This window comes from Equus quagga, chromosome 8 (assembly GCF_021613505.1).
Source record: "Equus quagga isolate Etosha38 chromosome 8, UCLA_HA_Equagga_1.0, whole genome shotgun sequence".
NCBI classification, from domain to species: Eukaryota; Metazoa; Chordata; class Mammalia; order Perissodactyla; family Equidae; genus Equus; species Equus quagga.
In genome coordinates, this window is record NC_060274.1 from 127,336,158 (window position 1) to 127,361,731 (window position 25,574).

The following is a 25,574-nucleotide window of genomic DNA, read 5'->3' on the forward strand; positions in this document are numbered from 1 at the left end:
CATGGTTTGATATCCTATCATTTTATAAAAACTTCAGAAAGTAGGAATTTTGTAGGAAAAAATCATTCTTAGCTACTGTGTCTTCACTTTGCCTCATAGTTTCACTTAAGTCCCACTTAAAAAGAAGTGAAACTCACCCCTGAAGGGGAGAATCTACACTACTTAAAACAATCATAGAAAAAGCTCCCTTCACTTCCTGAAGATCAACAATACGAGTCTACGATTTTTCCATTAAACCACTGAAATAAGTCCTAACTTGAAAAAAATCCCACAAAAAAGTTAGCAAATAGAAAAATCAAAATGAAAAATCTCCCAGCATGAAAAATTCCCTGAGAAAATTTTGATGCTTAAGCAGTTAAAAATATATACAATGAATAATATCAATAAACAAACATATTAGAGGGAAAAAAATAAATGTTAGTTATAGTATACTCAAAACTTTACTTTTTTTTTTAAAGACTATTTTACTGTGTCACAGAACTAAAAGAATTTTTTAAGTGTTTTCTATCAGAAACTATAATCAAACTACACAATACAGCTATAGATTTCATTTGTACGTCCCAATCAGGCTAAAATTCCAAATAAGATCACTTCAAGTTTACTAAATTACATTAACAGCACTTTTTTTTAATGGCCAAAACATAAGTCAACATCACATCTACGTTCTACTTCAAGACAGAAAAAGCTGTCCTCCAAATCAAAGCTGCACACACACCTTCTCATTTTAGATAATCGCTCCAACTCTTTTCTGTCAACCTCATTAAATTCACCCTACCTGTTTGGATCGAGGTCTACCAGGAGAAAATTTTCTTTTGGTAATAGCTGGTTTACCCATGCCAATTTTTGGAGTGACTGAGATGTAAGTTGTAGGCATGATGTTTCCAACAGAAGCCTGGAGAGCTGAAGGGTAAGTTGGCAGCACGTCATGGGAAGGCAAGTCTGAAGACAGTGGCGGAGAGGAAGACACATTTGCCTTGCTTATGTCTGCTGAGGATGGAAATGATGACTCTGTCTCAGATGGTAATTTTATAGATTTGTCTTCTTGGCATAAACTATCTTTCACACAACTCTCAACTGCAGGAGTCATTTCCAAGTCCATACATGCAGTGGAAGATTCAGAATTTTCTGTCTGTTCCACTTTTTCTTGCACCCTTTCGAAAGACAACTGTTCCTTCGAACATGCAGAAGTACTTTCCGCGCACAGGGACACTAACGTTTCTGGTGGAACAGTGACAGGTTCACTGAGTAATGTGGGAGGCTTTGACTCTTCCGTGGACGCCAGCACTTTAGGTTCCGCCAACAACTGCAGCGCCTCTGGCGACACATCAACCTGGTGTGCGAGGACTTCAACATTTTCTGACACTTCCATTTTGTTTTCATTTTGATCATCACCAATATGCAACCCTTTAGAAGGCATTTCCATTTTTTCACCATCAGCTTCATGAGAAATCTTATTTTCCAATTCAGGATTCATTTTATCTTGGGATGATTCTACAAAATTTGGAATATTTGTTATGTTAATCTACATACGAATTTTAAAAATCTCTAACTACGAGTAGGTATAAGACACTAATGTCTATAACTTTGTGGCTTGAAAATAGTAGGCTTGGGCAAAAAATGGGGAAGGCCAGGGTCCTCAAACTAACCTTTAGTTAAACTATTTCTTAAATCAGAAGGTATTCATCAAGAAAGGCAATTATTAAGTTAATAAAGGCCAAAATACACCAGGGTTTATGGATTATAATCAGTCACAGATCAGACCAGAAAAACCTACAAAAACATCGCCTTACTGGATTCCCAGAGTTTACAGTAATTTCTGGTAAGAATATTAAATTAGAATTAATTCCTAATATAATTCTATTATGCATACATGATGTTTTGCAATCTGAGCACTTACAAAAAGATTTAAAATTTTGTAGGTAAAGTTATATTCATTTTACTGCTAGGAAAATGAGGCTCAGTGATGTTACATGAGCTGCCCAAGTTAAAGAGCAAAGACTAGTCTAGAATGTAAAGATAGTTTGCAATAGCAGACACCCCAGATGTAATCAAAGCATCTATAGACTCAAATGAGTAATGACCACAGATAGAAAAGACTTATTTTGCTTCGCTGCACTTACTAACATACTCAATACATTTTTGGGATATAATCCTTGCTCTTCCTCATCATCTATAACCAAAGAGACAAATCTTAGCAAGTCAATAAACATGATTAGATATCAGAAATATATATAACCACTGACTAGTAAATTTTAAATCCGGGTACCAGTGTCTTTAACCTTTAATCCTATCTTACTTAAGACTAAGCTACAGGTCCAACTGACATGAGCCTTAAATGGCTTTATATACAAGGTAAGACTACTGAAGATAAAAGCACTTATTTCAAGTACCATCAAGGTAAGTTCTAAGTTACATTCATAGAGACACTAATTTCCTCATTTGCTATTTACCATGGTGACTGCAATTTATTTATGTTCTGATATCACAATGAATCTCACTTCTCATTGCTGCGTTATTGAAAGAATACAGTTGAGGATAAAGGAAAAAACATCAAATAACAACAAATATTAGGATCTGATCACACTAAATATTTCTAAACACAAAAATGTTTCAAAAATATTTAACGTAAAAAAAGAATGACAAAAATAGATTTTTAAAACAGAAAGTTAAATACACATAAGTCTAGAGTGCACACAATGGTTCGAATCTGAAAGTACCATCATTTGAGTGACTCAAGGGAAACAAACTTACCCTAACTACATGAAGCCTAAATATGTGCTAATAGAAGACCAATTACCTCAACTCTCAGCGGCAAAGAGGAATACGTGCAATACACATAGAGACCGTGAGTATATTGTTTCTGTTCTATGCCAGGCAAGAAGTATTAAGATAACCGTGTAAATACACACTACAGCCTAAGCAGTTCAATTACAGTCAACTACTACATAGTCTTACACAACGATTTTCAACTTGCCTAATAATCAACACTTTGATTTAGCAACTTTTTATAGAGAATGTAACCTACTTTAGAAATCCATTGCCAATACTTTTCAAGAAAAGGATCACTTAACTCAAAGATTTCCTTGCTGTAATGTGTATATAGTAATAGTAAACAATTCTTTGGAATAATTTGAAAAGCTAACTTAATAGTGATTCGAATGTGCACAGCAATCATAAAGGCATTATGTTGTAACTCAAATTAAGACAATATGAACATATTGCTTACCAGAAATGAGAAGACTGTGTGTGTCAAGACCTTCTGGTGGATTACTCCTCTGCTGCTCTCCAGCGTGTATTTGAACTGCTGTGAATAACACATTTATGGAATCTCCAGCAAGGAGTCAAAATTTCTCTAAAGCACAGCTCTCTCAACAGTAATTTGAGTAAGATTTTTATCCCACTGCCAAATGCCAATTTCCAATAAAAGCCCAAAACATACTGTTACTATGGATTAGTAAGTAGCATATGAAGATTAAATTAGGAATCTGATTATACACTATGATAAGATTTATTATTATAGATAACTTTGTCTTATTTTTCTTCACTTTACATCTTTATGATGTATAGCTTTTAATGAGAGTTGTCAAATATAAACAATCTCAAAAAATCTCACAGGCTTTTTCTGTATATACTCAATCTACATAACACAATTTCACATAAAATCTCACAGACTGTCAGATGAGCCCAAGAATAAATTTAATAAGTAGTTTTGCTCCAACCTGGTCTTTCATTAATTTCAGATCTTCAAGTATAGTAATAGCTATTATCAATATTGCAAAAAACTTAGTTGAAAGATCACTTAAATAACTGAAATAATCCTCAATAGGACTCCTGAGACGCTAAAACAATAAATTCTTCCTGCTCTCAGCATGAAACACCTCACAATTAGCCACAGCTCTAGTTAGTAATTACAAGCATACTGAAAGAGAAAATAACAAATTGTTTATTAATGAAAATCACTTAATCCCTAAACAAAATAGTTATTTATGATTAAGTCTAGATTACAGCTGAACTACAAATATCTACATGCGCTTTCCCCTATTAATTTCTGTCTAAGTTTATTTTACCAAAACGTTCCTCTCTAAACAATTCCCTAAGTGACTGTATCTTGGCTCATTTTCATTTATGGGTACTCAAGTTTTAGCAGCTGTTCACCTATTCACTGTATATACACATCTTCATCAGAAAATACACTATATTCATCATCAAAAACCTTCTTACCATCTGGAACAATTCCAGGTGTGGATTCCTGACCATCGACATCTTTATTAACTGCTTGCTCCAGAAATACTATATGGTCTTCAAGTCCTTCAACTTCCATTTCGTTGTTATAATCTTAACAGAAAATTATTTATTCTTTAGCTCAAATGAGTTTTTCTGTTTTTGTTAATAACTAAGTCAGCAATTATTCCTTTGATATAGTGAGGGTAAATTTTCACCAAAAAGGCCATAAATTATTCTTCACATTCTTTTTTTTGAACCAAATATACATTTACATTTTATAAAATATGAAAAGTATAATGAATTAAAAGGTAACTGGCATTATTATTATTTTAAAAGGCTATTCCACAACTGGATACTGACAGTATCTTAGAAACAAAATATTAGTAATTAAGATATGTCTACTTGAAGCCTTTTTGGATGATAAAATAACACCTTTATTGAAGTTGCCATTCATATTAATGAAAATGAGAAACAATCTGGTAAGCAGGTCTGTTTTCTTTACCATCTAAGAATCAACAGTACACTATTAAAAATACCTAAACAAAATCTTGGGCTCCAAAGGTGAGAATTAACATTTAAGAAGGATATTATAAAACTAAAACTTGTATGGAGTGAAACAACTGAGATTATTAAGGGCAAACTAGGTCATATGGCCAAATACTGAGTAACTTCCACTAATGGCTCAAAGAACAAACTGGAGTAAAGCACACTAGTCCTGGAATTCAAGTATTAGGAGAATGGTTGGAAAGAAGCTAGATGAGATGTTAGCCGTCAGATTCAGAGATGACAAGATCACATGTATATTTAACAGTCGAGAAATTGAGAATAAGATGGGATCTGATACACAGGATTCCCTCATTATTGCTAAAGTAATATATACGTGACTGGCTGGCACAGAATCATTAAAAAAAATCTCCAGTTTACCTGTAGTGACTACAGCCATCTCCACTTCACCAGGCTGTAATGGATCCAGAGCAGCTGCTAAATGCTTACAATACATGCAGATATACTCTTCTTTGAACTGAGAGTCCAGGTCGGGATCTGTTGGTTTGTCACATTCTAAGTGAACCCATCTGCAGTGATAAACATATTTAAATAAAATTCTCTAACTTAAAGTCAAGTTAATATCTATGGAAAAGGGAGGGAATTGCTGGAAAACTGGATACAGGAAGGGTTAAGGAGGGCAGAAGACAGGTTACAGGGGTTGGCAATTGGTGAAGGTTCTAGAAAAAGAAATGGCATTTTGGGATGTCATTAGAGATGTTGACCTATTTTTACTTCCATATTTTTAAACTATTTTCTCTTAATGCTCTCTTTTAATGCTCATTTCTAGTCTTATTATCTCTTGTCCAATCACTTTCTAATGCCATTCAGATTGAAAAAAAAGTAATTTAATTCCATCTATAAAAGTACTCCGTACTAAAAGAATTACTGGAGTGATGAAAGGTTAGAGCTCAAAGATAAATGACAAGAGTAAATGACCAGAAGGATAGAAGAACTGACGAAACACTTAAATGGAATAATTGTATCTTCTTACCTTTTGCACATATTACAATGAAGCATGTCTTTCTGCAGTTCTGGATGGTAGCACTTCCCACAGAAAGGACATAAGTTATCCTGCTGTTGGTAACAACTGTCACATACCAGGCAATTGTGGTGCCACTGAGAACTAGATCGTGTGCCACACTCTACACATATTCTGCAATTCTAAACACCAGGAAAAATGAAACAAAAACAGTTTGGTATGCATTTGCATAGCAATTCTGGTGAAAACCTCTTTGAAATCAGTGAAACATTTGTAGATTATACATTAAACTTTAATTTTCATGACACTAATTTAAAATACATGTTTTTGAAAAAGCAGTTTGTTTTGAACCAATCTGATGAGATATCACTCAATTTACAATAAAATCTCCAGGAAAATGTAAATAGGGGATAGACACATCCAAGAAAACATAAATAGGGAAGAAGAAACTGAGAACATAGCAACCCAAATTTAAAATAAGAAACATATCCCAAAATCAGGAAGTAGCTTGTGTAGAGTAAGTCTACTCAACTCCTACCGAAGAAAGCTAAACGGTGCTGATAGGCTGTTCAATTTGCTAATAGGTAGCTTAGGAAATGAAAATAAGAATTTGCACTAAAGAAACATCATGACCCACTCCAAATGACCTGGTGTCTGAAATTGTGAAAATAATCACTCCACATCAAAGCCCAACTATGGCTTGTCAGATTTTCAGAACAAAGAATGGCACTATCCACATCAATGGAGAACTGTTTAGGAAGTGCAAGACCTGCCAGAGGCCCGCCAAAATCCTCTTCTGTGCCTGTGAGCTAGCATGCCTTAAAATCCTGAGCAAAAGGCTAACAACTCGTGGGGCTCTCACTACCCACCCCAACTTTCCAAACTAATACACCAACAAAACAGATATCTTTTTGAGCTGCTGGGTTGATATGAAAGATTTGCTCATCAAAAGACAGAAACTAGCATGAACCATAGATCTGCTAAAGTCTTACAGATTTAAAACAGATGCACTCATAAATATTGATACAAAAATCCTGAATAAAATATTACTAGCAAATAGAACCCAGTAACAAATTAAGAAAACAGTAAGTCATGTTCAAGTGGCATTTATACAAGAAAGGCAAGGATGGTTAAATATTAGAAAACATTTTAATAAAATTTAATGTACTATTAGGTTTGAGGAGAAAAAATAAATTATTTCATTAGATGCTCAAAAATAGCTGCTTTTTCCTTTGGGAAAAAATCAAAACTCATTCCTAATAAAAAATGGTTGAGAAAATAAAAAAGGGTGAGTATTTCCTTAATGTGATGTATATACACACATACCTTTAAAGTCAGCATTTTATTTAATTGAGGAACCCTAGAGGCATTCCCAACAAGGTTAGGAACAAAGTAAGGATGACTACTATCTCCAGTACTATTTAAAGTGGTTCTGAAGCCAGTGTAAAAACACTGAAATAAATGAAAACACAGGACGAAGTATACGGAAAGAAGAAACAAAACTCTGTAGATGACAAGATAGTATACTTGGAAAATCCTACAGAATCATAAATTCAAGAAAAGAATTTAAGCAAGTAGCAGGATGCAAAATTAGCAATGAAAGGTCAATAGAATTCACATACACAAATAACCAGTTTAAAGATATAATAAATGAGAAAATCCTATTTTATAACAGCAACAAAATAGATAAAATATTTAAAAATAAACTTAAGAAATGTCCAAAATCTATACAAAGAAAATTATAAGACTCTCCTAGAAGACACTACACTAGAAATGAACAAATGTAAAGCATATCTTGTTTTCTTTTTTTTTGAGGAAGACTAGCTCTGAGCTAACATCCACTGCCAATCGTCTTCTTTTTGCTGAGGAAGACTGGCCCCGAGCTAACATCCGTGCCCATCCTCCTCTATTTTATATGTGGGACACCTGCCACAGCATGGCTTGATAAGTGGTGCACAGGTCCGCATCTGGGGTCTGAAAGGGAGAACCCTGGGCCAATGAAGTGGAACGTGCGAACTTTACTGCTACACCACCAGGCCGGCCCACATATCTTGTTCTTATTTAGGATGTCTTAATATCATCAAGATGTCATTTCTCCCTAAATCAATTAACACATTTAGAGCAATCCCAATGAGGTTTTTCATGGCGCTAGATAAGCTGACCCCAGAGTTCATATGGAAAAATAAATACAGAAGAACAGCTAGGAAAAATGCGAAACGGAAAAGCTCTGAAGGGGGACCAACACTACCAGATACTGCAAAAGCCTCTAAAATTAATACAGTATGGTATTGGTTAATGAACAGAAAGACAGATCAATGGAATACACAAGAAATTCCAGAAATAAACCCAACCGAATCTAAAACTCCAGTCTGGAATCTCAGGTCACTGCGGCAAAGACGGTCTTTTTAGTGAATGGTTTTTGGACAACTGGATAGTCAATTGGAAAAAAAATACTTCATACCATACACAAGCATTAACTCCAAATGGATTAGAGAGCTAAACGTAAAAGACAGAATGATGTAAAAACTAAAGAAAATATGAACTCATCTATAACCTCAGTGTAGGGAAGGGCTTTGTGCATTTAACTCAAAAATCCTGAAACAACAGAAGACTGATTAATCTGACTACATAAAAATTAAACTTTTTCCACGGCAAAAAATAACACAGGCAAAGACAAAAGGCAAGTATGTACCTCCTATAATACAGACAAAGGGCTTATATCCCCCATATAGAAACTCTTAAATTGGGGAGTAAAATCTTAAAGAATAGGCAAAAAACATGAACAGACATCTCACAAAAAAGAGGTAAAAGTGACCCTTAAACATTTGAAAAAATGATCAACTTCATTCAAAAGACAAATAAAAATTAAATTACACCGAGATACCATTTTTCACCCATAAGACAGGCAAAAATTCAAAAGCTAAACATCTGTCGGCAAGGATGTAGGAAAAGAAGTTCTCTCATATATTACTGGTGGAAACGAGAACTGCCACAAGGCCCAAGGGAATTTAAAAATATCCAGTAAAACTACATATATGCATTTAACCCCCCCCATGCCACTAATCCCACTTCTGGGAATTTACCCTGGAGATTTACTCCCAACAATTCAAAAAACTGTATGCACAAAGTTACTGACTACAGAATCACTTGTAATGTAAAATACTGGAAATACCTAAATTTCCAAGTATAGGACATTGGTTGAATAAACTATTCAACCAATATTGTGTATTGTGTATTGTGTACAGATACAAAATGGAGGGGTGGGATAAATAAATAAAGAGTAATGAGGAAGATCTCTATGAAGTGATGTCCAGATTTTATTGAGTGAAAAAAGCAACATGCAAAAGAACATACATAATGCGCTACCCAGTGTAGGAAAGGGACAATAACATATACATCTGCTTATCATTACAAAAAAATTCAGGAAGGATAAATCAGAAAACAAGTTAGTTACCTACAGGAGGAAATGGGGTAGAAGTCATACAAGAGGAAATGACAATTCTCTGACTAGGAGTTTTTATATAACTTTGACTTTTGAAAGCATGTTAATACCCTATATATTTTTTAAATTAAATCAATAAGAAAAGAGGAATAAAATCTATTACTGAGAACAAATTGAAGTTGGTTTGTTTACTGTATTGAGCAATTGAGTAAACGTGTTGGTGTTGCTGGACCCAGGATTCTTACTATAGAAGAATGGATGTGCAAGAATGGAAGAAGGCAAAAACTTGGTGGGAGAGATGGGAATTGGACATACAGGTGTAAATTCATTATTTATAAACTAGGTATATGTATGAATATACATATATTTATGTATGTATGCAAGTATACATATATATGCAGGCATTTCCCGCCCCCATCTGCTGAAAGGGCAAAGAAGCAAACACTCCAGTCGCAATGAACACACTCGTGGCCATTCTCCACTGAAGGAACCCAGCCCAGATTTACAGAGAAGAGGACTGATTCCAGGGCTGGGGCAGGGGAGGTATAAGATGAGCTTGGAACATCTTAGGACGCCAAAATGTAAATATCGGACAATCTGAGCACAAAAAGAATTAGGTACAGTAATGAATTATAAGTTATTGAAAATAATAGGAATTTATGAGTCAATATTGCAGTAAATAAGATAAATAATTTTAACATCTGAAAGAAGGGAGAGTTACAATAGAATGCTCACAATAGAATACAAAGGGCTGACTGGTAAACGTGAAGGGAGTGCTAGAGTTAGAAAAGCATCATTTTACAACCAACAGGTAAAACCCGCAACAGGGGGCCAGCCCTGTGGCGCAGTGGTTAAGTTCACACATTCTGCTTCGGCGGCCCGGGGTTTGCCAATTTGCATCCCGGGTGCAGACATGGCACTGCTTGGCAAGCCATGCTGTGGTAGGCGTCCCACATATAAAGTGGAGGAAGATGGGCATGGATGTTAGCTCAGGGCCAGTCCTCCTCAGTGAAAAGAGGAGGACTGGCAGCAGTTGTTAGCTCAGGGCTGATCTTCCTCAAAAACAAACAAAACAAACAAAAAACTGCATCAGGCAACAGTTCCTAAGTTCTTAGAGGAAATTTTGAGGAGGAGCAAGATATTTGCATGGTCTTAAAGTGTCTCCTCACATACTGCCTTATTAGATACAAGGGAGAAAAAGAAAAACAGTGAAGAAATTGGACAGCAACTTGATCAGATTATCAGAATTCACATCACCTGTGAGGGAGAGCAAAGCATCAGCTGCACTCAGCAGTGATACCCCGACAAAGGCACATAATCACTTATGTAGTATTCTGGCCAACAATGCATAACTCTATATAATCACAAGGAAACGTCAAAGACAAAATTAAGAAAGTTCTATTTGAGGAAAAAAAGAAAAACCCAGGAAATGTGGGGAAGAACTCTATTCTTCAAAATTGTCAATACTACAACAGAAGCCCCTGAAAAGTAAGGCCATGAGGACAGAGACTTTGTATGTTTTTTTCATTGCTATGTCCCCTTTTGCCTGGAAGAGTGTGTGAATCATAGGGGTATGCAACAAGCATTCTTAAATGAAAAAAAAAAGTCAATATCAAAAAGTCGGAGAAGAGCTTAGAAAATTTTCCAGATTAAAGGAGTCAAAGCAGACGTGACAACTAAATGGAACACCTAATCCTAGGCTAGAGCTTGGAACCTACATGGGGCCGGGTGGGGGGGGGGGGAACGACAAAACTGAAATATAGATGGTAGATGAGATGAAAATACTATATTGATGTAAACTTATGAAGCTGGTAACAGTGCTGTGATTATGTAAGAGTGTCCCGATTATTAGGAAACACACACTGAAGTGTTTAGGGGTAAGGGGGTCACAGTGCACATAACTTACCCTCAAATGGTTCAGGGCAAAAAAATATATACGGGAGTCGGGGTGGGGAGGAGGGAGAAAGGGAATACACAACGATGCTGGAATCTCAGTGAATCTAAGCAGATGGCCTATGGGTATTATTTTTATTTTTCCAACTTTTAAAGTTTGAAATTATTTCCAAATAAAGTACTTAAAAACATACACAAGCATTCTTGAAAGAGAAACAGGGAAAAGAAACCTAGCTGACAATGGTGGCTCCTGAACTGGTCACCCTGACTTCAGTGTGAGCAGCCTCACCAGACTCACTCCCGTGGGGCACACCTGTTTGCCCCTGCATCTCCAGCTTCCCCCACAGTGTCTGACACACAGTAGGCCTTCAAATGTTAAACATATGAATGAATTATGACAAAAGGCTGTAGAGATCTATGAAAGAATTTAACAGGAGAGAAAGAGAATCACTCTTCAAACTGCTCGGAGGATAAGCCTTCCCATGAAAAAGTCCATGATGATTATTTGGGTACTTATTTCAGGCATCGCACTGGGCACTTTATAGGCATTATCTCACTAAATCTAAAACCCCTGTGAAGTAAGTACTATTAACATTCTCTGCATGAGGAAAATTGGCTTAGGGTAGTCAAAGAATTTGCCAAAGATTCTGTATTCAGTAACCAGAAAAGCTGAGATTTTACTCCACAGCCTAATCTTAACTGTATTATAAATACCACCATAGAAAAGAATAGTTTTTAAAAAACAACAGTCTTCAATCATATTCTTGGCAATATTATAAATGACTCTGTCACTGTGAAAGAGAACAGCAGACTTTATAGAGAGCAAATTAGTAAGAAAGCAGGACAAAGGGAAGCCAGAGAACCACCTGGAGAAATAAACCTGGAATTCTGAAGACATTCTCCAACACAACGAAAAACATAACAAAGAAGATAATGAATTAAGAGTAAGAACAAAATTATCTAGATATTACTAAAGATTATTAAAGAGACTGTAAAAAGGTAGTTATTTAAAAAAGAAAAGGGGCAAACTTAAACCAACACTTCTCTGGACCTTTCCATGAGCCCAACTGGAGACTGACAGTGACCACTGTGTTCTGGAGAACACTACAGATACATCCTGGAAGCAGATCCAGAGAACAGACAGAAATAAAGATCCCAAAGCTTTCAAGCAGAAAAAAGGATTTTAACTAAGTAAACCATGAAAAAAAAGAAAAGAAAGATTTTCTCTTCTGTGGTACCACAAGCTGGGAAGACTCTGGGGGTGAAAAAAAAAAATCTGTTAGAGTATTAAAAAGTCATAATGCTAAACTATACCAAACCAAGTCCTTGTGGTAGTCTGAAGGAACAGTCACTTTCAGATGCATAGAATTTCAGATAATTTACAAAAGTCCAAAAGATTGGGGTTGAAATGAGATTGGAATTAACAGAGGAAGTAATTCTTTGCAAAGAAAAAGTGACAAGGTTTATAGTTCGGGTTAACTTAGGAGAAAGGAAAAGGAAAATTTCTCATTTCTTCATTTTCGATGGGAAATAGGATAAGAAACATTTATATTTTCAGTATTTATAACAACATTCATAAGACTCTGAATTGCAAATCAGTGCAGAAAATAAAAGGAAGAGAAAAACAAAAAGGAAGTCAAAAGAGCAAGTTTCTCTTAAAATAGCCAAGCATTTCAATTACTACCATCAATTTAAACAGTTAACTCTATTAAACCTTTCAAAAGATACATTTAAAATGACAGAAGGATCCAAAATAAAAAGATTTGAAAAGATCACATTCAAATGGTAAACTAAAACCTCTTGTGGCCACATGGCCACATTGTCAGGCAAAACAAAATATCTGGTTAAAACAAACAAACAAAAAAGCAATACACAGGATAAAGAGCATGGTTTTACATTGATAAAAGGCACAATACATCAACACTGGCCTGACCTACTTGCTAAATAACAGCCACAAAATCAGTTTTGTAAAAAACAGACAAAAGAAAAACGGCAAGTAAAATACAAGCAGAAATTGCTATGAAAAATTACAGAGGTCAATTTTTATCTACATTCCAATACGTTGTTGAATCAACTTGTCAAAAAATAAGGAAAAAGGACTTCATCTAACTAACTAAACACAAACACTACACTTTAAAAACTCACTATTTCAGTATCAAAATATTTTTAAAAGAAAACTACATTGATTAAACCATCTGATTAAATACAATTAAAGCAGAAACTGCTTAAGCACAACCTAAAAAAGAAAGATAAAGTTATCAGGTCAGACGTACACAGATATAAAGTTACAAATACAACAAATTTGGGTACAGCCAATGCTATAATCAAAGGTAAATTTATAGTCTTAAATACCCCTTTTTCCCTTAGGAAAGTAAAGAAAACGAATTACAAATTCAACTTCCTATTTCAGAAAAGTAAAAACGCAAGTAAGAAGCATGGTAGTAGAGATAAAAGTGGTATAAACATACAAATCTGTCCGACGGCAGGTTTTTTCCTTAGCCCAATAATCAAGCTAAGTGAGAACAGGCGAAACCACCTCGTCCCGCGGACGGGAAGGAACGGGAACCGGCGAGAGGCCGGCCGCAGCTCCCACACAGCCCCAGGCCCCTCCTCCCCGGCCGCCAACCTGAGGGCAGTTACCCGGGGGCGCTCCGTTCCGGGGGAGGCCCCTCCCCTCGCGGACCCACCCTCGGGCCGCGGCCGGACGGGACTCACCGCCCGCCGCCCTAGAACCAGGTGCCGCGCCTCACCTGGGGCGGGGCGCAGGTGCTCGGCTCCCTCCGCGTCTCCTGCCACCCTATCTGCGGAACCACATCCCTGGGGACCTCCCGGTGAGACCGCGCCCATTTCCAGGACCCTCCCTAGAGGGCAAACGAGCCCCGCCGCCTCACCCCCGGCCCACGCCTCCCTTGCGCAGGCCGCCACGCTTTTCCAGCTCCAGGAAGGAGCCTCGGGCGGCCACCACCTCGCAATCTGCGAGCCCAGCAGCCCCACAGCAGCCCGGGAGGCCTCCGCCGGGAGGCTGCTGCGCGCCTCGGATTCCAGGGACCATCTCCACTCCACCCCTCCGGAAGGCCGCCCCAGAAGAAGGCGAGAACGCGACACACCAGGTGGCAAATAGAAGGGCCAGAGCAGAGGGACCAGCGGCGCGTTTCTGTGCCAATGGGACAAGAATGTGAGGATGCAGGGGACCAAAGAAGTGTTCATAGAAATGCTAACCGAAAAAAATTAATATACAATTTAACTGGCCTTCAAGGATGCCATAATGCATTTTTTAATACCTGCATTCAGCATTCTGTTTATTATTTTTAGTCCCAAGTGCTGTCAAAGACATCGGTAAGATGCAATATTTTACATGGTAAAATCGTGGTCAGAAGAACGAGATGTCTGGATGGCACAGGGATATGCACCGCAGCAGTCAGCAGCTGCACCCACAAAGCAAGCACAGGACTCTCATCTCCACACACAACAACTAACAACAGTTCATTGCACAGCAGACCAGTAACACAGTGAGGAACTTCTGTTCCGTATTTTAGAAATAATTGGATTGATACAGCACTTATTACAGATGTCAACTGTGCCACAATGGTGCACCTGTGTACAAAAAGCCTTCTAGAGTTACTAAGTGACACTTCATTACATCGAATCTTCAAGGACTGCTTGTTGAAACTCTGAGGTCTGATTACTCAACTAGTAAACATGGTCATGGCATTATCAGTACTATTTTTATACAAATACTTATTTACACAATGTTGTAACATTATTAAAGCCAAAGAAAAAGCTTACACACTGAACTAAACTGAACCTGCGAAAATATCTTTCTAGTAAACACAGTGTTGGCAATTTAGTTTCAAAGCAAAATTATTTGTTAGATTAATATTTACTTTATAAATTCTATTTAGTTTTATTTTTAAAAAGCCAGTGTAACTACTGTAGATGAAGTTTATGCCTCCCTTCATGTCTGTTCTATAAAATTAAGATTATAATAAAAAAAATAACCTGGGGAATGTGTAGAGATGGCCTATGGATCTAGAGTCTTTAGTTTCTTAGCACATACAATCTAATATGAAATGAAAATTAGATCAGTAAATATTTCTTAAATTAGTCTAGGGAGAAAAGCCCTGTTACTCAAGTTAAGTACAGCATGACAGCACAGGGAGAGAGCGTGATGTATTAGATAAACATTACATTATAAGACAGGAAACCCGAGTTTTTGTCCCTATTCTGCTTCTACAAATAAGTAAACATGGACAATTTACTTAACCACTAAGTTCTCACCAGCTATCAATCTACAATTTGTTAGTTTACTTATGTAGATTTCAAAAGAATCACATGAACTATTTTTATGATTGATTCATTCTAGAGAACATTCAAAGAAAGGTCATAGTAAATATTGTTTGTAAATAGAAAAAAATTCTACTGAGTCATTTGAGAATTAAAGGTAAACGAGTTATTCTTACCTTCTACTATCATTTTAAGATTTAAATATTTGGTGTTTCCATGGACAAATAATTCTAAAATTTGTTGTTGTTTACCTGGTACTTACTATACTGACTCTGCCCAGAAGGTAGAGTTGCCAGCCAACCTACAGGGTTTAGAGATACAGACGATAGAGCCTCAGTAAGTTCCTCAGGAAGCTTAAAGAGACCAGCATGGAACACCTCAGGTTCATAAAGATGCAAATACCAAAATAAATGGAAGAAGGGAGAATCACTGACTAAAATACCCAGAAAAGATAAAACAATAACTGGAAATACATCTTAAAAGTGTCCCACCAAACAGAAAGATTGATATCTTAAGCAATGAAAAAGTGGAAAAATATCTATAGATCATCTCTCTCAAAACCAAGAGAAACTTTAAACAGCATCTAAAAAATAAATGTCAATAATCACTTACTAAAACTACCACAGGGGAGGTACAATATACATAATACATATGCAAATACAATGTGATTCCAAATATTTAATATAATATAAACATAAATACACACACACATAAATATACGTACATATAAAATCACCATTAAATCACCTAAAATCAATCAATCAAAATGTAATGTATTTTATCTCTGGATTTTAAATTAATGGATTTAAAAATATATCTCTGTGTTTCAGTGTCCTCACAGGGGAATACTACCTATTTCAGAGAGTTTCTGGAAAGATTAAAGATAAATCATTTAAAAACAACATCTAAGCCATACAGCACTATACATATATTAGTTAACAGTTTCTAGCAGCATTTTTTATAACAGCCTAAAACTGTAAACAACCCAAAAGTTCACCCACAGGTGATTCAATAAACTGTGGTATCTCCACTACTCGGCAATAAAAAGGAATCACTACAGGTACCCACAGCAAAATAGGTGAGTCTCCAAATAATTACGCTGAGTTTAAAAAGCGAGACCAATATGAGAAGTATATACTATGTGACATCATTTATAGAAAATTCTAGAATATGCAAACTGATGCACGTGCGGGGAAGCAGACTGCCTGGAAGACTGGGGGAGGAGCAGGCGAGCAGTGGGCAAGGAGGGTTCCCCAGGGGCACCAGCAGACTGCCAGGGTGATGAATATGTCCATTGTTTTGAATGTGATGATGGTTTCATGAGTGAATACATGTGTCAAATTAAATTACAGACTTTAAATATGTGCAGTTTAGTGTATACCAATTATACATCAATAAAGCTGTTTTTTTAAAAAAGTTGATGGTAATGTATAGATTTGAATAGGTATCCAATTTGTCTGCTCTATATAAAAAACATACAGGTGATGATATTTTTCTTAAAAAAATAAACAACTTACTTTGCATTTCCAGCCATTGGTTGGTACTGATTTCATAACTGGTTGAAGACAAAAAGTATGATACCCTTTGTCACACGTATCACACACTAGCATCTTGCTATCTTCTCCCGATTGTCTAAAAAATAAGATAGCATTAATGATGCCTTATCTTTAAACTTATGTTTGCAACATAAGTAATCATGAAAAGAATCAGTCCTGGGAACTGCCCAGTTCATAAATACCTCAGTGTCTGTTTTGTCTACACACAGATAATGATAGAGGTAATCCCCTAGAGGATGAGAGAGACACCCAAAGGTCCCTAAGGAATTATCCTTAGTGAACGCTCACCTATGGTGAACCTCGTTTAGTCATTTTAGGATTCCTGCAAAGGAGGAGGGGTTAAGACAAGATGAATGACTCTGATTCTTCACTTTTTAAACATCTCATACCCATCCTTTCTTGGGGGAAATGCTATAACTGATAGGTGATGCTACATGGAAAGGAACAAATCTTGGCACAGTGTACTGGAAAGACATCATATAATAAAAAGGGGATCAAATGTGGCATCAGACCTGTATTTGTATTCAGACTGCTCTTTTTCTAGCTACGTGACTCCTGACTACCTTAGACTTCAGTCCTCTTAGTTTCAGATTTATAATGTGAATTATAATCAAAGATTACGGTGAGAATTCTAATTCTGGTTGAAGAGCTTATAATATCCATTAAACAGTAAGTGCTAAGTACGTGTAAGAATAATAATCTTGTCATAATTATTAAGAATTGTAGTCGAAAACCTAAAATCTTTCCCTGAACACTCTTCTGCCCCAAAGATGTGGCCCCTGCCCTACAGCATGATCTCTCTGCCTTGATTGTGGGCTATCAACCACTCGCAGATACTAAGAATTTAATTGAAGAGGAGGGGAAAAGAAAAACTGGGTGATGCAAGAAGAGCTAAGAGAGGAACTGCCGAATAAAACCTGGGGATAAACAGAAGTAAAAAGGAAGATGGGTTAGTTGGCCTCCAGTTATTTCTTATTCAGTTTAACAAATTTTACATACAAAATTGCATATTTTATCACTTTAGCTACATGGAAAGATCTTGGAAGAAAAACACTCTTCAAGTTCTCTTATTCCTTACCAAGAAAGTAAGCACAGATACAGGGTATCAAATAAATGTTTACTGGTATTTTCCTTAATTCTTACAAAAATATAAAAGCATATGGTCCTATTTATTCCACATAATTCTAAGATATTGATGATTATTATCAAATTAAATTACCAATAAAACAGACTGATCATGACACTGTTGGGCATAATTTCTGTCCTCAGCTTGTAAACAATTTGAAGACTAATGTAGATGCAGGTAATAGTCCCAAATTATCATGCTAATTAATAGCATGAAGAAAAAAAAAATCACAGAAAAGACTAGAGAAATGACCAAAAGATGGAATACACAAATAGGAGAAGATAACCCCATTACAAATGTTTCAATGCCATACAATACTTTGTTTCAGTATTATGGTGACAAAGATCTATCAAAGGTGACTTTCTTTCAGATAGATATAAACATTTTTTAAAAACAGTATTCTTAGTATAAATTGTTCTTCCTGAGTGGAAATTCAAACATATCACCAGTTCTTCGGCTCACTCTAATAACCCCTTTCCGTAGTTAGAGGTTTATTCTCCTATTAACACTCGCCCCCAGTCTCCCTCAAAAAAAGCTGCTTTATTTTTCTAATGTTTATTTATTTTAAATTATTAATATCATTCATTTAAAAATTGTTGGCAAATTTAAGTTAGCTTTTCAGGCAACCAGAGGAATTTAAATTATTAAAATTAATTTTTGTTTAGACGTGTTTCAAAGTAATATAAATGTTAATAAGTATCTAATAATCTTTTTTTAATTGAAGTCAGTGCGAGTGAATACAGCTGCAGTATGAACCTTCATCATATTACACAAACCTTTAGGACCTAATAATAGGGTCTCTCAAACTCAATACACACCTTTGAGTTGAAATTAAAACTTACTTGCAGTTCTGGCACACTTTGCACTCAGGACATTGCCAACCTGCCCGTTTTAATGGAGTAACCGCTATATCCAGGCACATTCCATGATAGTGCTGACCACAAGTAGTACAAAAGAACTGATCTAAGAGGTCTCCCGGGCTGTCGCACACTGCACAGTTTGCATCTTCCTTTGCTATAATTAACAGTAAAACATGAAATCGTTGTATAAGAATTTAATATTTTTCTGACTTTACAGTTTAAAAATCACTTGAAGGGAATCTGCATGATAAATCTTTCAGACACGAAGTTATCCACATTGATATCCAATCAGAATAAGGTCTCAATAAAAACACTGTAATATACTTCATCTAAATTTAATCACATTAAATTTCATCATATAGTTTTGCAATTATCTGTGCCTACATCTACTTGAGACCACAGCAGTTCTTATTTAATTTTATATCCCTAATACCAATGATAATGCAGGGCACCTAGTTAATGCTCAGCATATCCTTGCTGAAAAGAACCAAACAGGAAAATAACAACTGAGAGACGCTTTGCAATACAAAAGTAAACATTTTATTTGGATGTTAAATATGTTTTGAAATTAATGAAATCAGATAAGAGGAAAAATTAAGAAATGTTAATATCAATTAGATTAAGATGCTTCTTAAGCATAAACAGGCTAATTTTTATTTACATCAAATAAGGGTTTTTTAACACTAGAAGATATCACATGAGGGAGAATGTTAAAGCTAGAAGCTACATATTCATACACAAATACAATACTTCATATACTAATTCTGCATTCACCTATATCAACTGCCAGTAGTAAAAAAGCATTAAAATCTACATAATTATGGACACCATCTATCCCTAAATGTGGATAGAAACAGCACTTTTTAACAGTTCTTTTATCATCTAAAGCAAAAAATAAAACTAAGAATAAACTGCCTTGCCAAATTCATGCATATTATAATATAAGAAGGAAAATACTATATTCTAAAGTCATACCAATTGGATGATCTATAGAAATATGCCTCTATCTGAGGCTTATGTTCTCAACGAGTTTGATTAGCCAATTATCTTGGGACTGTTTTAAATTGTGTTAGCTTTTGTGCCTCCACAATCCCTCTAAACGCTGGAGTCTCTTAGGATTTTGTCCTGTTCCTTCTTTTCTAACTCCTCATGGTTTCTCTTTGTGATCCCATGTCATAAAATACCACCACAATTCCCAAATCTGTATCACCAGCCCCAAATTTCCTTCTAAACCACAAAACATTACTTTCAAGTCTTAGTGGACCTCAATAGCCAGATGTTCTAAAAATATTCCAACTCAACACCTCTAAAATAGAACTGTTTGTTAAACCTAAACCTCTCCCTTTTTTCTCAACCAGCTGGGTAAAGGCAGAAACTTTAGTATCACTGTTGACTCTTAGCTCTTCCCTGACCCAAGGCCAACCAGACACCAATTCTTCTTGAGTAAACTTTCTATACATCGCTCTTCCTTCCATTTGTGCAGTTCAGTCCGTCACACTTAGTCTTGGCAACTGCAGTGTCTTCTGAATGCAGTCCCTGCTTACAGTTCTGATCTCCTTCCTAAATCATCTTCTACACGTGCAGAGCAATTTTTCAAAATTGTGGATCTAACTGTCCTGCCCAGCTTAAATTAAAACTTCATCAGTACCTCCCTTTTCACCTAAAAGAAAAAAATCAAATTTTCTAGTATGAGGCAAAAAGAAAACCCCTAAAGGCCCTTGCCTCCCTTTCCAACTGAATCTCAGAACCACTCACAATTTCCTGTTCGTATCAAGAAGTTTGCTGTGCACACAACACAACACGCTATTCAATGCCTGCATGCATGGACACACTCTGTTCCCTCTGCTTAAAATTTTGTTCCTTTGTTGTGCTTTGAGCCCTTTCCAAAGAGGCCTTCAAAACTGCTGAAACACATTCCCCGAATATCTAATGTTGCCACAAGTAAATACCCCTTTAGTTGTTGAATATTCCTTTTTCCATATGCTTAGAAGAAAATGTTATATAATCAATTAATTGTAACACAATACTGTAAACCCTTGAAGGATAGGGATACCTTGTCTTTTTCAGCTTTGTATCAATTGTCTAGTACAAATCAAGTCTTATCAAACATATCTTAAATGAAAGACTTACTTCTAAAATCACTTTAAAATGGCTTCCTAATTGATAGGCATTTAAAATAAATCATTCATTTAAAAATGGATATGTCATAAATTAGATCATTTTTGAACTATATTTACTTAATACTCATTCAAGCTATGCACATTTAAAAACTAATTCTTGATTTTTCAAAACTTAGAGAAACTGGGGCAAATACTGAACTCATTATTAGACACTCGGTTCATCTTTCTACTGTAATTTGCCAGAACACTGTCGAAAACGCTTCTGTGAAACTTTCCACAGTTTTCTACTCTTGACACTTCAGCTTGCCATGGCAGCTACTAGCCACGCTAGTGGCTTTTGAACACTGGAAATATGATTAGTCCAAATTGAGATGTGCTGTATGTATAAAATGCACCCCAAATTCCAAAGACTTACTAGGAAAAAAATAATGTCAAATATTCAAAGATTTTTTATTAACTACATGTTGAAATGTTAATATTTTGGATATAATGGGTTAAATAAATATTTTTTAAATTAATTTTACATTTTTTTACTTTAACATGACTACTAGAAAAATTAAAATTACTTCTGTTGCTCACATCATACTTCTATTGCACAGCACTGCTCTATACCGCAAAGCCCAATCTGTGACTACGGAACTGTGTCTATCACTATGGCAGAGATTACTTTTTATTCTACGACAGTTTCCAGCAATTCTTTAATGACAATACCAACATGTTGTTTGATTAGTATGGATCACTCGTAATAAATTAGGCAAAGAAAAACATCCACATGATACATTTGGTCCAAAAACATTTACTATGCATTACGTAAAAATAATCAAAGAAAAAAGTACTACATAAAGAAACAAGGTTGCTTCCAACCATATCCCCAAACACGGAGAAGACAGATGTAGAAATACTAAAACAGCCTTTTGCAGGTCATACCTAAGATGCTATTACTGGACAGCTTAAGTGTCATGTCAGGGATAAGCATATGTAGATATACATACATAACATGTGCAAGCCACAGAGACATTCAGCTTGAAACAATAATTAAACAATTAAGTGAATTTTTTCTTTAAGCAGTTGGAAAAGCAAAAGAGATTGAGTGAAAGACCAAAGCTAATCTGAGAGGACAGGTGCCAAATCCAGGACAATTTGGTTCCAAAGTCCATGCTCGTCACTACTAATCTCAATATTGACTCCCAATGGAAGGGCAAAGAAGGTGAAGAATATCTGAGTATGTAAAAAAAAAGTAGAAAGGAAAGTGCCAGCAGAGGCACAGAATAAAAAAGCTAAATGATGTAGGAGGAGCAAGAAGAGAGCAGGAGAAATAGAAAAATAAGCTTTGGACAAGGTCACTTCCTAAGTGACAGCTGTGACAAGAGAAGAGATGGAGGGAAAGACAAAAACATTGAGCTTAAATTAGAAGGAAGCATATCACAGATCCTTACACTTGGTCAAGTTGCAAGGTGACACTACTACTTAAGAAAATCCACATAGCACGTAAGAATGAAAGCACTGGTGAAGAGCAAGGAAAGTCAGACTGTTGTTGGACAACGTCAATTTCAGAAGGACTAAATCACACAGCTTTGTAACTTCCATCAACATCACAGTACCTATCATCTGTGTTTTCATTATTGGCAAGACACTGTGCTGGGTGATTTGCCTATCAAATGGAATCTCTAGAAAGAAAAAGAAAGGCATGGATGTTGTCCAGAGAGGCTGGCCCATATAGTAGGCAGGTAGGTAAGAAAGGCAGGCCAGGGGGCTGACAGAATTTAGAGTAACAGAAAAGCAGCAGGACCTGGTGTCAAGAGATAAAAAGACAACCCAGAAAACGGGGTTGATGGTAAAAGCTTAAATGAAGTAAAAGGAGTTAAAGCTGAGTAATGAAAGTAAATATATTGGGGGAGGGGAATGGATTAAGAGATACAGCATTCCCATAATGGTAAGGTTTCATTCAACCCTGCAAAGACTTCTCACTACAGGCAGAATAAAATCCAAACCTCTTCCCTCATTTACAAGGCCTACGTGATCCAGTCTTTGTTCACCTTGATGTTGTCTCTACTATCCATCTAGTAGACACTATGTTCCAGGGACAATGACTAGCTATCTGTCCCACAATCTTGCAAAGCTCATTCCTCAAGGCCTGTGCAGTAGTTGTTCACTATGACTGGAATGTTTTTTCATCTGATCTTGCATGGTTGGCTCCCTGCCATTCAGCTTCCCCTGAGAGGCAAAACACTATTCAGACAGTATATCTGACTATGTCTCCTAGATGGATATTTACTGTAAAATTTCCAGACCAGGTTACTATACACTTGCATCAACATGAAAATAATGTTGGAGCCATGACCAGCAATTATCTATGACAGAGCACGCTAAAATTGTTTCTAAGGAAAATCTTGCCCTTGTTCACAGATGCTCTCTTTGCTGGGGTTTCTTTCTAATGAGGTCTGTGTTTTTGTTCAGATTTTTTCAACTTTCATAAAAAGATGTCAACCTTACTCAGCTAACTATCACAGCACATTACTATCTACTTAACCAGCAGCATGAAGTATTATACTCAATGTATACATATAACTTGAGATTTAGATAAGAGCTAAAATAATTACATTGTTATAAAGCAATTAATATACAGTCATGGCCTGCATAATGATGTTTCAGTCAATGACAGACCTCATACACAACAGTGGTCCCATAAGATTAGTACCATAGAGCCTAGAAGCATAGTAGGTTATATACCATCTAAGTTTGTGTAAGTACACTCTATGATGTTCACACGACAAAAAAAATCACCTAATGACGTATTCCTCAGCACATAACCCAGTTGTTAAGTGACAAATGACAGAATACAAGGTACAATGCTACATGATTTTCATTAATTGTCATTTAACCCTCATAATAACGCTGTCGTTTAAGATATCCCGATTTTTAAAACATAAAAAGTTCCTTGTGCTATGACACACAATTAGGACAGCTATAAATACTTATGAAAGATTTAATGAAGACTATTCTAATAGTTAATTAACAATTACATCAATATTATAATATTAATATGTTATAATATAATTATATTAATAATATTACATTATTGTGGTACATTCTATGTGCAATAGTCTCCATGTCCTTGGGTTAGAACAGATGGTCAGAAAGCTGTGTATTTAGACTGCATTGTTTAAGATTCCCAAGAAACAGAATTTACTCAATGGGGCTTTGGTTCTATACCACTAGCTGATTTTGAGGGCTGTTACAAGGAATTGCCTTGTGGGATTTGTTTTTGTTTTTGTTTTTCCTTTTCTCTCCCCAAAGGCCCCCTGTACATAATTGTATATTCTTCGTTGTGGGTCCTTCTAGTTGTGGCATGTGGGACGCTGCCTCAGCGTGGTTTGATGAGCAGTGCCATGTCCGCGCCCAGGATTCGAACCAACGAAAACACTGGGCCGCCTGCAGCGGAGCGCGCGAATTCAACCACTCGGCCACAGGGCCAGCCCCGTGGGATTTGTTTTTTATACTGCAAAGCAGCTACGTAAAGACAACTTTTCACTGCAGTATATAGTGTGTATATATATATATATATATATATATATACACACCATTATACACGAAAACAAAATAATTTTAACTGAAGATGAAATTATGGTACTGAGCAAAGATAAAAAAATAATGATTATGAAACCCAACAGTATTTGAGATTAGTTTAAGTCTGAGGTAGCTATATTTATGTTTCACAGAGCTGGAAAAGACAGAAAAAAAGCCTTTATCAACATTGCTAAGAAACAGGTAAAAGCTAACAATTATGTAAGTAAGAGGTGACATCAAAAGGACTGAATAAAGCATGACAGAAATTTGACAAGATTGGAAATTAAATTTATTGGAGGAAAAAGATGCCAAAGCATACATGCTCAAAGGAAATCTATATACAGAAACACGTCACTTAAAGACGGGGATACGTTCTGAGAAATGCATTGTTAGACAATTTTGTCATTGTGTGAACATTATAGTATGTACTTACACAAACCTAGATGGTATAGCCTACTACACACCTAGGCTCTATGGTACTAATCTTATGGGACCACTCTCATATGTGTGGTCTGTTGTTGACTGAAACAAGCAATGTGGTGCCTGACGGTAGTAACAAAAAGGTAAGATCCCTATTTAACGATAAAGATAGGAAAAAGTTAAAATTTTCTGTATGACATAAATTTCATCACTTAAACATTTTCACCTAATTATAAAATATTGTTTGGAAAAGAAAGAAAAAAAAGCACAACTGAGGATTATAGATAACCAAGACACGTGAATCAAGAAGAAGCACTAACAGAAGTTTCCATCATGACTTCGAGGGCTATACAATTTCCAAGAATTCCAAAAGTATATGGTGATCCTATTAATGTACATCCTGAAATAACACCTGAGTAATTCATCTTCTAATTCTCCAACTGGGTGTCTTTTTAGTGTAAATGACACTGAATACTGTTTAGCTTTTTTTTTTTTTTTTTAAGATTGGCACCTGAGCTAACATCTGTTGCCAATCTTTTTGTTTTCCTTTTTCTCTC

General features: G+C 36.0%; 1 protein-coding gene across 1 annotated transcript in view; it reads right to left on the reverse strand.

Moving 5' to 3' along the window:
* Positions 1-25,574, reverse strand: part of KMT2C (lysine methyltransferase 2C) — a 267,769-nt gene that overhangs the window by 109,029 nt on the left and 133,166 nt on the right. The window contains exons 8-14 of the mRNA XM_046670589.1: positions 18,893-19,064; positions 16,886-17,000; positions 5,762-5,931; positions 5,149-5,297; positions 4,222-4,335; positions 3,227-3,304; positions 776-1,491 (exon numbers count right to left, since the gene is read on the reverse strand). Coding sequence (XP_046526545.1) covers positions 776-1,491; positions 3,227-3,304; positions 4,222-4,335; positions 5,149-5,297; positions 5,762-5,931; positions 16,886-17,000; positions 18,893-19,064 — 1,514 coding nt within the window. The remainder of the gene's footprint in view (positions 1-775; positions 1,492-3,226; positions 3,305-4,221; positions 4,336-5,148; positions 5,298-5,761; positions 5,932-16,885; positions 17,001-18,892; positions 19,065-25,574) is intronic.